Below are 13,673 nucleotides of genomic sequence, written 5' to 3'. Positions count from 1 at the left end.
GTATTTCACCATTTCGTTGTTTGGTAAAAACAAAAACCTCAATAAGAAAAAGAGTCGTCAGCTTCCATTAACAAAGTCTGATGTGGCTAGCTCAATGCTAGCAAGGTAGCACTAATGGTTGCCCTCTTCCTTGGATATTGTCCCCATTACTAACTCGACATGGGAAAGAGAGACAATCGAGTGGTAAGTCATGTCCCACGATGCCCGTTAGTCGGATAAATCATTGATACGCAGTTATATTTGGAAAGATGCTAGCATGGCGTTAGCTTAGCGGCTAGCTGCCGTTAATGTATTCCTCCGCTAGGTATTCTGATGCTAGGCCTAGACACAGTGGTCTCCTAACACACGTATCTAATATGTAAATACATCAACATGTTCATTTTGATGCAACAGTTTTCTAGGTTTGAATGTCTTGGACGTCAAAAGTGGATTCTCGACCAGCACAAACCTTAGTGGTCGCAATGCTAACGTTAGCTCATAACAATCTGGGTCATGTCTTTTCGTGGTGATGTTTTAGTGTGCAGTGTTTTTCGTCGCTTCTTGGGTCGATATAAAGCCTTATTAGCCCTATTAAACTAATAAACGGTAGTCCAGTGTGTTTGGTTAACGTTGCTTGCTTCTGACAATTTACTCATTTTGTCACTGAACCACATAGTTTACTAGCTAACGGGTAACGTTGCATGTGTTGTGTGAATATTTCATCTAATAATGCACATCTCTGACAGATGATAAGCTACCTAATAAACTAACACTGCTATGGTGTAATACTACGGTCCAGCAATACGTCACGTCTTCATTGTATGTTATAATATTACTGTACACGAGTAACTTGTGTTGTTTTTAGTTTAAACTGTTTTAGAGAGGGGTTGTATGGTTAAATTGGGGATACATGTGTTGCTGCAGAACTGTCTTGTTTATCTCAATGTAATCTCTGGTATCTGGATGTATTTCAATAACCTCCATTAGAGATGTATAACATGCTTTCCTCTGTTTGGTGTCCCAGGCTTACATTAACCCCATTGCTGCTGCACGAGCCAGGGGGCCGGCAAATAACGCCGGACCAACTATACAAGATTACTTAAGCAGACCTCGACCAACATGGTGAGTAAAGGACGGACCTCCTCACTGCCCTGACATAAATAGTTCCTCTCTCACAGGGGCATTATCCTGTTATGTCTGAGAATTATGTTGCATCCATGTCAATCAATATCACTGCCAGGTGTAGATGTAGAGATGTGTGAGGTTTCATCATTTGAGTCAGTATAGTTGCAACATCAGCATCATTTTAGGACGAGGTGCTCTCACAACTGAGCTGCCAACGAAGATTGAGAGCAGAGAGGGAGGTCCTCTGATGTGCGTAAACCAGAGTTTTGTTGCCACAATGCATTATGATTTAAAAATTATGAAGATTCAACTGTTAACAGCATCCTCTAACCCTTTTTACTGTCCATAAATAATTTTGCCTTCTGCGGGCAAAGAGCTTCCAGTTCTCTTGTAGAAAGAAAAATAATATTTGTCTCAGGAACAGATTGAATTGAAAATATATGAATTAACCTGTAAAGTTTACAGAGTGTTTCTTTCTCTGGAGTTATGCATTGTCCGTCTACTGTAAATTCTTGCTGTTGAAACGTTGATAATCAGGTTACACATTGCATGGGAGGGATGTTAAAAGAAGCAGCTGCCGGTTAAGTGGCGAGATGAAGAGCTGCAACTGACCTCACCATTTTGCCAGACGTAGTCCTCTCCAATGTCGGCTGAAACTCGTAACATTATAAATTGTGTTACAACTGATTTATTGTCTCTTCATCAGGGAAGAGTTGAAGGAGCAGCTGGAGAAGAAGAAGAAGGGCTCTCGAGCCTTGGCTGACTTTGAGGACAAAATGAACGTGGTATGTGTCAATATAATGACTCCAGTTATGGTCGTCTTTTAACTCTACTACAAAAAACTATTCTGCATGTTTGGATGAACAATTAGCAATATAGAAGATGAATACTTTTTCCAATATGTGCCGTTGTTTTCAGAAATGGAAGAAGGAGCTGGCAAAAAACAGAGAGAAGTTGTTGGCTGGAATTGACAAAGAGAAAGTGAAAGACAAGAAGGCAACGGACAAGGAAAAAGAGGAGAAGAAAGAGAAAAAGGAGGTATGGTATCCCACCTTCATCAGACATTTTAATGACCCTCTCTCTCTTAAATCATCGTCGTTTACTGACTTTGGCTTTTCATTTGTGCTCAGAAAAAGAAGAAAGAGAAGAAGAAATCAAACAGGGTGAGGAGAGACCTCCAGTGATTTGATGACCAGCTTTGCTACAGCACTGTCAGACACACACACACACACACACACACTGTCTGCTTGTACTCTGAGACGGTCTCTTATTGTGTTCCAATTCCCACACAAGCAAATAACCTCAAATCTAATGAACCCTGCTTTCATTGTGTTTTGGTCAAGCATTCTCCATCTTCCTCCTCCTCATCGAGTTCTGATTCCCCTAGCAGCTTCTCCACAGAATCTGAAGACGCGGTGAGTCATTGCAGACTTCATCGTGTGCTAGATAAAGACAAATAAAAACACATTTTGTGACCATAATCCAACTACATGCAATTAAGAAGCATGGTGCTCCTGAAATGGAGACAAACCAAGATGCTGGATGTCACTAACTGACTTGATTGATTACTGCTAGCTGCTGTTTGCTTGTGGTGCTCTGTCAAAGGTAAATTCTATTAATAGCTTCCTGTGTTTGAATAAAGAACATTTGGGCGTTTTTGATCGTCTGAGTGAGTTAGTTGACATTTAACAGCTGATCAGAAATATATTTTGACTCTATGTAGCTCAAACTGATCAGTTTAAAAAAAGGTTATGATTTGTTTCTTGCGCAACGTCTCCATTAAATTGTCACAATGCAGCACGACACTGTTTGATTGCATTTGTATCTGTGTGTACAGGATGAAAAGAAGAGTGTGAAAAAAAAGCGGAAGAGAAAGAAGTCATCGGCGAGGAGAGCGTCGGACAGCTCAGAGGGAGAATCTGATGCTGAAAGCAAGGTTCTTCTTTTTTTAACAGCACAGTGACTGTGTTACAGTGCACTTCAATAGAATCAGGTTCTAGTGTTGAAACATGGGCGGTTAATATAGTTGTCCTACAATGACTTACATTTTTTAAATGCCAGGGTTTAATCAAATTGTTGTTGTTGTTTCCCCAAGAAGAAAAAGAAAAGAATAAAGCAAGAAGGGGACAAAGATAAGGTAATCTACTCGTGTTCAGTAACACATTTAAAGTTACTGTTAGGAACCTTAAACTGGTGATGAAACGGTCTCAATTTAACACTGATGCCTCTTTATGACCTACATAAGAAAACAAGACCATCAGCGAGAAGATTAGCTATTTCTATATCATTATTATTTATAATGCTTGTCATCGGTACCACCGGGTCGGACCCTGCTGCAGTAAAATGAGAGGTTTTCTGAAGGGACTCTGGAACACTCGTGAAACACTACTGCCTTTGACCACAGGACCCGCAAAATCAACACAAAATGGAAGTTCATCATAGTAACTTTTAACTTTTTTACGGTGTATATTTCCACAGATACGTGAGGCTTTTGAAAGCCATTTTATTACTCGTCCGTTGTTCTTGCGGGTCAAACTGAGCTGAATGGGTGTTGTAAAGCATTCATAACTGTGATCTTGTGTCCGTCAGGATGACAAGAGCCGTAAACGAAAAAGGAAGGCCGAGCGAAGTTATAGAGACTCCTCCTCAGAGTCCTCTGCAGAATCCGAGGGGGAAGAGGTAGTAAGTATTGTTCTTCTATGGTTGTATATGTCATGCATCTCTTTCACCACGTATAGCTGTTGCTGCGTAACTATTTAATTTACCCTCCGACTCCCAATAGACCGTCAGTAATAAACCTTTAACGTACTACCTTCTCTCTATTCCTCTTTTAGCTCTTTGTTCCTCTTTTTCTTCTAATTGGGGGGGGAAGGAAATTATCTTAAATATTTGTGTGATACCTGATGCTGAACTCGATGTACCAGTATAAACAGTTTTGCAGCTTTCATTACATTTATTCAACGAGTTGGACACATTAATATTATGCTGATCACAGATAAATATCCGGTTGAAATTGTTGCAAGACTCCCTTTTGCGGTGTAGTTGTGTTTGCTTAACTGCTTCACCATATACCGACACACCGTTATATTACACAATTGCCAAATTAATTAAGTTTCAGTTCTCCTTGTATGATGGCTCACTCACTCGTCCAGATGTGCAGGCTTTCTGTCCGTCGCGCTTCATGGGGATTCTGATAAATAGTCATTTGAATGAAAACCTCATGACCTCAGTCAGACTGACGGCAAGTTCAACTCGTGATGCTCTAAATGTTGCGTGAGGCCGACTGCATGCAGCACCTCCGAGAACAAGCAAGTGAAAACCGTGGTAAAGAGTAAAGGTAGTTTTAAATTACACATGAACCAGCCACCATCTAAAAATACAGCCCTCACCTTATGGGCTTAATGTTGCTTTCAAAGCGCAGTGAAATAATTGAAATGTGTCCAAATATCAGCTTGTTTTTCCCTATCAAGCCTTTTGTTGGATAAAAATGATTGTGAAACTGAGCAAAACACGGCAAAACCTTCAGTATAAGGAGAACGGTAATGGCAACGTATCATACATTGAGTGGGATAAACGGTCAAAGAGGAAACAACGGCTCAACCGGTTGTGAACCTAACTGCAGTAGCAGATGCTTGTACACACTCCATACATTGTGAACTAATACCGTTTCATGAAAAGGGGCTTTTTAAGATTGTGTGCGACTTCCCTCAATTCATTTTGTCATTTCAACTTTTCCCTTTCCATAGGCTGACGCCAAGAAGAAAAAGAGAAGTAGCGAGGAAAAGGAGAAAATAACAGTGAGAAATCTACTTCTTTTTTTTTTTTTTTTAGTTACAGTTCACAATTTAGATTTTGGTTTGATCCGGTACAAATCATGACTACAGCAAAGACTAACATTATTATTTAGTAAGTAGATGATATTTAATTGCGAGTTGAAAGATGTTTTGGACAGATTGATAACACAGATCCAGCGTCTAGTATAAGCTGAAACGATATGTCTTAAAGTGCCTACTCTGCCAGAAAGTAACTAGACATCTGCAGTAATTGATTCTTAATTTAAGAGGAACGACTTGGACACAAACCTCAAATGTTTTGCGTTTCGCAGGACAAATCCAAGAAGAAAAGGAAAAAGAAGCACAAGAAACACGGCAAGAGAAAGAAAAGGAAGGCAGCCTCTCAGTCAGACTCGGAGCTCGATCAACAACCGCATCGTCACGGTTCTCTCATCCTCCCGACGGTTCACAAGTAGTGTTATTTTTGCTTTTGACCTAAAAAAAAATCACGCTTGAACAAGAGGCCGACAGACTTGTAGTGCTGTGGTTCTGAGACTGAAGTGAAAATAGAGTGAGGCACTCGTCCCTCTTAAGTGGAAACTACCGGTACATCTGTTGATTTTTACCACCATGCATTTATAGGTAATTGTTCTTTCAACCATGGGACTGAAGTGAATTCCTCACACAGCCCCCCACCCCCACCCCCACCCCCCCATCTTGGAGATTTCAATGTGACTGGCACTTGCTTTCATCTTTCATCACACTGGCCCTCTAGGAGTCACTGTCTCTGCTTCATACCCGACATCTTACATTTCTAGTCGCTAGATGAGGCTGTCGTGCTCGTGCCTGCGTCGTGCATGTAGACCAGATGACCTGATGTCTCGCCCAGCCTCATATTGAAGTTGGACTTATGATAAGAAATGTGAGCTTCACAGTTAATGTTTGTACAAGGGATAATTGTTCCGATAGACAAATTGTTACACTGCCGTGTAAATGTATAAAAAAAAAAAATGGGAATTCATTAATAAAGTATTGTTTGAGCCTTTAGTGCTGTTATTAGTCACAACCTTTATTGTGTGTGTGTGTGTGTGTGTGTGTGTGTGTGTGTGTGTGTGTGTGTGTGTGCGCGAGAGAATGGTTACCCTGCTCGCAAATATGCTTCTGCACTGTCTCACTCCTTTAGTTTAGTCAGTACAGAGTATCAGCAGTGGGTTATCTTCAGGTTGCATACCAGAAAGAGCTATGATGGACTTCGATTCAATAGGTTTTCTACAGATTTTTGTAAAAACACTAAATACGGAACTCCAGAAACCAGAGATAGATGTCCATGCATTAACATGGAAGCAGCATTGTAATGTAGCTAACTACTGAACATAGTGTAGGTTAGTCTCGTGCATAGTGTGTCTGCCTGTTTCTCTTGTTTGTGTGGCTGCTTTCTCTGCAGGTATCAAAAGAGTGGAAACAGCTGAGCAGCAACACATGGGCCCTGTGTACTCACTCCACTGTTTGTTTGAGCTTGCCTCTTATGTTGCCTATAAGTTAATAAATAAATTGTTAATTTGCTTGGCTGTGTGCATCTCACTCTTTAGTCTAAATGGTCAGTTTGTAACAATAAAAAAAAATATTTTCTAAGCTGATCATATATATGTAAAGTCTTTATCTGCAAAGTAACTACACCGGGAAAGTAGCAGAAAATGGAAATACTCGACAGTACATATGCCTCTAAATTGTACTTGGTACAGTTCTTATCTCATTTTTCCTAACTACATTATGCCACAAACTGCAAAACATTGGTTAACAACTTGGAAAAACTTGCTTGTCTTGCTCTTCCACCCTCTGAGTGAGTGTAAAGGTTGTTACGGTTTGAAACATTCAACCTACTTATAAAAAAATCCATTCCATGTCGCACGAATACCTTTGAGGTTTTACAGGCAGGTCTTGTGATGTTGAACAATGTTGTATCAAAGTTCAACGTGAGCTCGTGAAGTCATCCCTGTTTAATCATTGTGGTATTTGGGTATGTTTGCAGTATCATACAATAACGCTAACCCTTTTAAAAAAGTGATCAATGGGTGTGAACTAGTTCCAGAAAAACGACTGTCCTAATCTGACAGTTTAAAGGACACAGAGGGTGTGATAAACTTTGACTTCCAGATTTTTGCTCAGTGGGAGGTTCTGATCTGCCATATAAAGCACTGCATCCATGGTTCAGTTGAGAGGAAGTGTGAGACGAAGGGCAGTAAGCTGTTGAATCACTTCACTTGCAAGGTAAGTGATAAAAACTATGAATCTGTATCAAATCCTGTCTTGACATAATTGTGTAGAGTGCTTTATTAACAGTCACAACTCCTATTAGTACTTTTCAGTGATGTTTTGAGTGAAAGGAAGATTGTTGTTCAGGCTAAAACGAAACTGAAAGTCACAGCAAGTGAACAGATTTAGGGAAGTTTCACAGTTAAGTTACAAAATCTGATTTATAAAGTGAAAAGTTATTTTTTCCCCCTGAAACCTCACATAATGCATCATATTCAACTGATAAAAATTAGCTAAATATTACTACTCTTTTGCAGATGTTGAGGGTAACTCTGTGGTTGTTAGTGGGAGTGTTTGTGTGTGCCTCCTGCGCCATCACATGTCCGGATGGGAGCGTCTGCTCTGATTCCACCACCTGCTGTCTGACTAAAAATGGGTATAGCTGCTGTCACTATCCAAATGTAAGTCTCTTGTCACCATATAATGTAACTTGACCTGTAAGTTGTTAACATTTTGTTGTTGCAAATATTCCACCCTTAATCTCCGTGTGTCTTTAGGCGGTGTGTTGCTCTGACTTGGCCCACTGCTGCCCTTCAGGGTTTCATTGTAACGCGGTTACCCAGATGTGTGAGAGAAAGCTGTGGATGATGATACCCATGGTGAAGAAGGAGGCTGCCGAGCAACCAATCCCTCATGTTCTACCTGTTTCTCCCCTTCAGGAGCCCGTGAACAAACAAGTGCCGGACCAAATAAAGAGCTCAGTTGTTCATTGTGACAACTATTACGTTTGTCCTGATAGCACTACCTGCTGCAGACACCCAACAGGTGTCTGGTTCTGTTGCCCGTACTCTCCTGTGAGTCTTTTGCAATAACAACTGTCGTGAAATTCCTGTGGTCTACTTTTGATGTGATAGTCAAAGCTTTCAACCCCTTTTTTTTGGCATGTAGTTGTGCATATAATAAATAACCTGTGACTTGTAACTTGCAGGGATGGTGTTGTCGGGATGGCTACCACTGTTGTGCTTGGGGCTACGACTGTGACGTCACTTATACGCACTGTGTGAGGAGGCAAGGCCTGAGATATCCTTTCATCCCCGACCAAAGTAAGCCGTCAGTGCCTGCCTCTCTCATTCTGCCTTCAGAGGAGAAAAGCAGCTTGCAAGAGGTAGGACATACTGCGAATGGGCCTTTTGACTGCATATGTGGTGTATATCCATCCATTCATACAAAGTTTTAATTGAAAGTTCTCAAACTCCTTCTTACTCTATCTATACGATGGGGTCCTTCATGAACACACTTTTCAGACACTGGTTTTACTGGTTTGACGTGGGCAGTCCTTCTGTGCACCAATCACATTTGCTTTAAATATCTATTATTTAAAAGAATATAGATGACTTGTTGACTAATATGAAAATAAATATGTGTCAATGATTGAATATATTAATAGCCAGGGTATAATGGTCAGTATGTATTTACCTTTTGCAGACACCAATGACAGCTCTGGCAGAAGCCAGTGATATCAACACTGCGGAAGGAGTCATTCGCTGTGACCCCAGGTTTTACTGCTCAGCTGGGACATCTTGCTGCAAAGCATCCACAGGCAAATGGAGCTGCTGTCCCTTCAAACTGGTATGGATTGGCCAATTTTTAAAGTCATCATGAAGTAACGGTGCGGTGATCTGAAGGAAAACAATTTGACAAAGTGCTTAGACAAACAGGAATATAGAGGGTGTATTGCACATCAAAAGCACCACAAACTGATGCAACTGACAAAAGATTCAATGTTCTTGTTTTGACCGTAAACCTTGAAATTCACCTTTACTGCAGTAATTTACGAGTCTATACTGTATTTTTTTCTAACATCAAGACTTGTTCTGATTCAGGGCCAGTGTTGTGCAGATGGTCGGCACTGCTGTGCGTATGGATTTAAATGCGACTCCACCTCCACCTCATGCAAAGGACAGTACTCTGAGATCCCCTCACTAGCACAGGACGCCAAAACCGTCTGAGGACAAGTGTGTGCACTGTGACAGCTTTGCCATTATTAACGTACATTTTCCAGATCAAATCTAATGCATCATCATCAGGCCTAGATGACGGCTGAATGAGTGAATAATGTGCTTATAACCTCAAAAAGTGATTCCAATCCATTGTGAATTCCTTTTTAGATGAACGTTACTGTCATCTGTATTGGTTCTCACAAGGGATGAAATGTAAACATTTCTTTTCAATAACCAGTTTAGCAAGATGTTTTAGCTTATCCATGGCTGTGGTTTAGGAACTATGTTGAGACTGTTTGATCTGAAGATTCCTTTAGAGATACACAAGTCATGGAAAACTGAATGCCAACCTCAAATCATTTCATAATCTTTTCTAATGAAGCAGATAATTGAACACTTGCAAAAATGTGAACTTCTTTAAATAAAAAAAAAAAGTCAAATATGAGTGTGAGATGTTTCTTTTTTTAAATGCATCTTACAATAAATATATATTTGCATGCTGCGTGATAGACTTCGCTATCATTAAACGGTAAACTGTTGTGGTCATGAAAGGGGCTTTTACTTTGGAAGAAAGTAATTTTCACTTCCGATTGGATTACTTCCGCTGTTTGCAGCTCGTTCACATGTGGTTCCGGGGTGGACATAAGGAGTTTTTTTCAAATGGTGGTAAGATGAGCCAAATGGAAGAGCTGAAACTGTTTGTCTCCGAGCGGCTACATGCTGCTGCTTCTGAAATATTCGGTGCTCTTGAGAAAACAATAACGGACTACGAGGTGAAGGTTACCCGGTTGAAGGAAGACAACGAACGCAACCGGTCTCTGTTGGACATCATCCTCAAAACCAAATCACGACAGAAAGAAGGTTGGTTCATTCTAGAGCGACTCGCAAAGCTTAGTTTGTGTGAATTAACACCGAGAGAAACGGAGCTGAAGTTTATATTAAGTACATCTGGACAATGTTAAAGTATGTATTATTCAGTATGCGAGTCCAACAGGGTACATTACGCTGGCTATAGACAACAATGCAGCTAGCACCGCCAGTTCAGGTTAGCTTAATAAACAATGAAGGTGGTAGCTGCTTAAGTGTCGCATGCTCCAGGGATCTGTGCAGTGGCATACAAATCAGTCATTTTTCACACTCTCTTCACGCTCTCCCCATTAGCATAGTCATTATATGCACCTATTAAACGTGCATGTCAATGAAGGGACAATATAGACCGATAGCATAGTTGTAAATATGATGTTGATATGAGGCCTCTCATCATTTGGGCTGTATTAAACCCTAAAGATATAGAATCATGTCCCCCGTTCTGACAGTCAGAGGACACGTTACCATGCCACAGGAGGAAAAGTACAGGTTTATATATATAGTAGCAAGTTGTGGCAGCTGCCACGACTTGCCGCGCAGTGGCAGCTGCCGTCGTGGCAGTTACCACTGTTTGTGGCAGCTGCCACGACTTGCCGTGGCAGCTGCCACGACTTGCCGTGGCAGCTGAGCTTGCCACAGGAAGTGCCCCTACTAGCTGCCACTGCCACATTTTGAGCTTGCCCTTTCTCCAAAATCGTGTGAGTCTTAGTCTACTAATCATTTTTTTAGTTGAGGACAGCCCTAGTCCTGGTACTGTGCATGCTGGCTTACTGTCGAGACTTTGATATAACATAACTTTTTTATTTTGTGCTTCTCTTTACTCTTCAGCAGCTAACCCCACCAAAAGTACCACTGCCGCTGCTGCTGCTGCTGGTCCAGGTGCATCAGATTCAAGTCCCACCCGCAAGGCCAGAGACCCCAACTGCAATTCCAGTGGTAGGACTTAAGTCTAACAATACATTCTCCTCTCCGGTAAAATCTGTCTATTAAAATCATCTGTGAAGCCGATTTATAAAAAAAAAAAAAAAAAAAAAAAAAGCCAGGAGTGACTGAATTTGTGTTTCTAACATGGACACCAGTAACAACTATTAGTCACACAAGTGTAATGCGCTCCCATCAGTCATTACGTAACATAATATTACTGTTAAGTGCAACCTGGTTTTCCATTAAAGAAATGACGCTGATGATTTGCTCATACTGTCATTTGTTTTATTCCTCCCTGGAAGGGAAAAAAGGCATTTCAGTCATTCTGTATGAGGCCTTTGTTGAAGTGTGTCATCACTCTAGTAATTCTATGAAATGCCATACTATCTCGTAAAGTATTTGAATTATATCTTGATTTTTTTTCTCCAGACTCTCAGTGCTCCTTCACCTCACGCACGGACTTTCTAAAGTTTGCAACCAGTGATGACTGTCGCTACTGCTTGAAGAGGATTCAAGCCACTGAGACACATTTGACGAGAAAACATTATCTATTTGCTGTCCATTTTACTGAGGGTGGCACTGGTACGTTTTATTACCGTTAAAATCAAAGCATGATGATACTTTGTCATTATAATGGATTACCTTTGTCGTATGCTAGCTGATAAAATGCTAAAACAATGTTCTTTGAAGTCATTTAAAGTGTTGGCATGTAGTAAGTACGCTATCTTTTCTCTTTTTAGATAAATTTGTTGTACCATGTACGTGCACAGACTTGATCCAGGGCAGAAGTCACTGGCACTGCCCATATTGCACAAAGATCATTTATCGTAAATGTAACTTTGAGGTGCACATATCTAAACAACATGGTACGTACAATTTCTTGGAATTCTCCCGATTTTGCTGTTACTTTAACATTCTATTGTTCTGTTGTAAAAGCATGTTTTTAAGTTCTGCTTTAGATAAACGCTGTGTGCCACCACTGATAATCATAATGGTCGTATTTTAGTTATTTTCACTAACTAGATGTAGTTATTGACCACCCTGTCTTTTTACTTTACAGGTTTTGCAATACTGCAGCAAAGCCAAGACACAGGTTAGTTGACAAAATGTCTGATGTCTCTCTGTTCATAAATAAATATTACCTTTTGCAATTTGGGAATGATGCTGTGAAAATACATGGCTTCACTTCGACAGCGGTGTTTTTGGTGTGTCAGAATGATGCAACCTTTTCTACTATTAAATAGAGCTTTTAAAAATTTTTTTTTTTATCTGGATGCCTTTTTGTAGTTTTGCTTTTAAAAAAAAATAAAATAAAAATCAATGATACTGTTTTTTCTTACTCTGAGAAACTCTGTTTTTCGGTGAGAATATGAAGAAAAATGTCGATGGGCTGTAGGGGGGGGGGGGGGGGTACAGCCACAGATTTGCATTCACAGAGGCTTATAAATACATAGTTTGATGAAGTATTGACTGCAAAAAAACTGACATTTGGCAGTCTACTAATATAATAAAATGTCCTTTCTCTTAGAGATTGATCAGCCCTCCGTCTCTGCCATTGAGGAGGAGGCTCCCCTGAGTCCTGAACCCTGGTCTCAGCAGGAGCTTGGCAGTCTGGACCAGGAGGACCAACAGGCCTCACTGCTGCTTCATGTGAAAGAAGAAGAACAGGAAATTTGCAGACACGGTCTGGTCGAAGAGCTTTGCATGCATAACCTCACTTTCACTGCGTGTACAAACTTGTGAACAACTGAAATTTTGTTTTCCCCCTTTTCCCCCAGTGAGTCATCCTGAGTGGCAGAACTCAACGCAACTGCAGATTAAAGGCGTTCAAATACCAAAAGGTAACAGTCAAGTGAGTGTGGAGGAACATCTCGCTCAAGACTCTGAATTCAGCATCGTCTGTGCAGGCAGTTACATTCAAGACCTCAGCGAAATGAACTGTGTGGAAAGCAGCGAGGGACATGTGCTTCCTAACTCTTCAAATCAACCTCTGGAAACGCTGCCTGACAGTGGGGTTGGTGGAGTTTGCCAGCCAGCTGGGGAGTCTCAGCACACCACACCTTGTCTAAAGGCACTCGGTATCAAGAAGAAAGTGCGTGTGAAAAGAAAAAACTCTTTACCCACCGTGGGTTTAAATATAAAGACATCAACTCAATCTGTCAGTCAGAATCCCAGCGGTCCTCATTGTTGTAAAGCATGTGGAAAGAGTTTCTATTACATGTACACACTGAGGACACACGTGCTGACACACGCAGGGGATAAAATCCATACTTGTGGAATCTGTGGGAAACATTTAGAGTCTATGGAGAGTTTTGTCCAGCACATTCAAAGCCACACATTGAGGAACAAATGTGGTATATGTGGCAAACAATTTTCTAGTAATTACCGCCTGAAACGGCACAGGAGATTTCACAGACCTAAGGGTCTAAATCTCATGTCATCAACTTAAAAACCACAAATGGGCAAAATCCTACAGATGTCATAAATGCATCAAAACGTGCTGTGATTATTGGATTCTTATCTGCTAAGTGGGAGTCCAGTAGTGTACATATGGGAGGGATAATTCAGTCATGTTGTTTATTGTGTATATAACTGTATTCTTACACTATTTTGTGGACTTGAATAAAAAGTCTTTGAAGTTAGATTTCTTCCCTGTGTATTTTTTTTTCTCATAAATCATCAGTTTGAAAGTGAGGATTTCAGGCGGATGCTGTCACAATAGATTCAGCCGGATGACCTACATATAATGAAA

The 13,673-nt window shown here is 40.7% G+C and overlaps 3 protein-coding genes across 10 annotated transcripts; all 3 read left to right on the top strand.

Moving 5' to 3' along the window:
- Window positions 1–34: 34 nt before the first annotated feature.
- Window positions 35–5,924, top strand: fam133b (family with sequence similarity 133 member B). 5 transcript variants are annotated; one of them, XM_076106512.1, is made up of 11 exons: window positions 35–183; window positions 1,004–1,101; window positions 1,811–1,889; window positions 2,023–2,142; window positions 2,235–2,267; window positions 2,448–2,519; window positions 2,942–3,040; window positions 3,203–3,241; window positions 3,694–3,786; window positions 4,851–4,901; window positions 5,210–5,924. In XM_076106512.1, exons 1-11 carry the CDS (start codon window positions 160–162, stop codon window positions 5,351–5,353), a joined length of 852 nt encoding a protein of 283 aa, XP_075962627.1. In that variant the 5' UTR covers window positions 35–159; the 3' UTR covers window positions 5,354–5,924. The 5 variants fall into 5 exon arrangements, with proteins under 5 accessions (XP_075962627.1, XP_075962628.1, XP_075962626.1 ...); XM_076106513.1 differs by having other exon boundaries at window positions 3,200–3,241; window positions 3,694–3,783; XM_076106511.1 differs by having other exon boundaries at window positions 3,200–3,241.
- Window positions 5,925–6,996: 1,072 nt separating this feature from the next.
- On the top strand, window positions 6,997–9,583 carry LOC142965529 (progranulin-like). 2 transcript variants are annotated; one of them, XM_076106510.1, is made up of 6 exons: window positions 6,997–7,145; window positions 7,448–7,591; window positions 7,850–7,984; window positions 8,119–8,295; window positions 8,616–8,759; window positions 9,014–9,583. In XM_076106510.1, exons 2-6 carry the CDS (start codon window positions 7,448–7,450, stop codon window positions 9,137–9,139), a joined length of 726 nt encoding a protein of 241 aa, XP_075962625.1. In that variant the 5' UTR covers window positions 6,997–7,145; the 3' UTR covers window positions 9,140–9,583. The 2 variants fall into 2 exon arrangements, with proteins under 2 accessions (XP_075962625.1, XP_075962624.1); XM_076106509.1 differs by having other exon boundaries at window positions 7,688–7,984.
- A 158-nt stretch (window positions 9,584–9,741) lies between these two features.
- Window positions 9,742–13,563, top strand: LOC142965528 (uncharacterized). Of its 3 annotated transcripts, none has more exons than XM_076106507.1 (7): window positions 9,743–9,991; window positions 10,829–10,933; window positions 11,351–11,503; window positions 11,662–11,787; window positions 11,982–12,014; window positions 12,450–12,605; window positions 12,700–13,563. In XM_076106507.1, the coding sequence occupies exons 1-7, from the start codon at window positions 9,754–9,756 to the stop codon at window positions 13,368–13,370; spliced, it is 1,482 nt and encodes a 493-aa protein (XP_075962622.1). In that variant the 5' UTR covers window positions 9,743–9,753; the 3' UTR covers window positions 13,371–13,563. The 3 variants fall into 3 exon arrangements, with proteins under 3 accessions (XP_075962623.1, XP_075962622.1, XP_075962621.1); XM_076106506.1 differs by having other exon boundaries at window positions 9,744–9,991; window positions 10,826–10,933; XM_076106508.1 differs by having other exon boundaries at window positions 9,742–9,991; window positions 10,826–10,933; window positions 12,450–13,563.
- The last annotated feature ends 110 nt before the right edge of the window (window positions 13,564–13,673 follow it).

This window comes from Anarhichas minor, unplaced genomic scaffold, assembly GCF_050575085.1.
Source record: "Anarhichas minor isolate MPS153535 unplaced genomic scaffold, ASM5057508v1 ptg000033l, whole genome shotgun sequence".
In the NCBI taxonomy this organism is placed as follows: domain Eukaryota; kingdom Metazoa; phylum Chordata; class Actinopteri; order Perciformes; family Anarhichadidae; genus Anarhichas; species Anarhichas minor.
Note: the sequence above shows the minus strand (reverse complement) of the source record. Positions and strands in the feature narration are given on the sequence as shown.

What these genes read in the sequence shown, in the direction of transcription:
- fam133b (XM_076106511.1), top strand. Translation starts at nt 160, where the DNA reads ATGGGAAAGAGAGACAATCGAGTG. An exon ending in AGCAGACCTCGACCAACATG is followed by an intron (nt 1,102 to 1,810) that starts GTGAGTAAAGGA and finishes TCTCTTCATCAG; the next exon opens with GGAAGAGTTGAAGGAGCAGC. An exon ending in AATCTGATGCTGAAAGCAAG is followed by an intron (nt 3,041 to 3,199) that starts GTTCTTCTTTTT and finishes TGTTTCCCCAAG; the next exon opens with AAGAAAAAGAAAAGAATAAA.
- LOC142965528 (XM_076106506.1), top strand. Translation starts at nt 9,754, where the DNA reads ATGTGGTTCCGGGGTGGACATAAGGAGTTTTTTTCAAATGGTGGTAAG. An exon ending in CCCCAACTGCAATTCCAGTG is followed by an intron (nt 10,934 to 11,350) that starts GTAGGACTTAAG and finishes TTTTTTCTCCAG; the next exon opens with ACTCTCAGTGCTCCTTCACC. An exon ending in TTTTACTGAGGGTGGCACTG is followed by an intron (nt 11,504 to 11,661) that starts GTACGTTTTATT and finishes TTCTCTTTTTAG; the next exon opens with ATAAATTTGTTGTACCATGT.
- LOC142965529 (XM_076106509.1), top strand. Translation starts at nt 7,448, where the DNA reads ATGTTGAGGGTAACTCTGTGGTTGTTAGTGGGAGTGTTTGTGTGTGCC. An exon ending in AGAAAAGCAGCTTGCAAGAG is followed by an intron (nt 8,296 to 8,615) that starts GTAGGACATACT and finishes TACCTTTTGCAG; the next exon opens with ACACCAATGACAGCTCTGGC. An exon ending in GCTGCTGTCCCTTCAAACTG is followed by an intron (nt 8,760 to 9,013) that starts GTATGGATTGGC and finishes GTTCTGATTCAG; the next exon opens with GGCCAGTGTTGTGCAGATGG.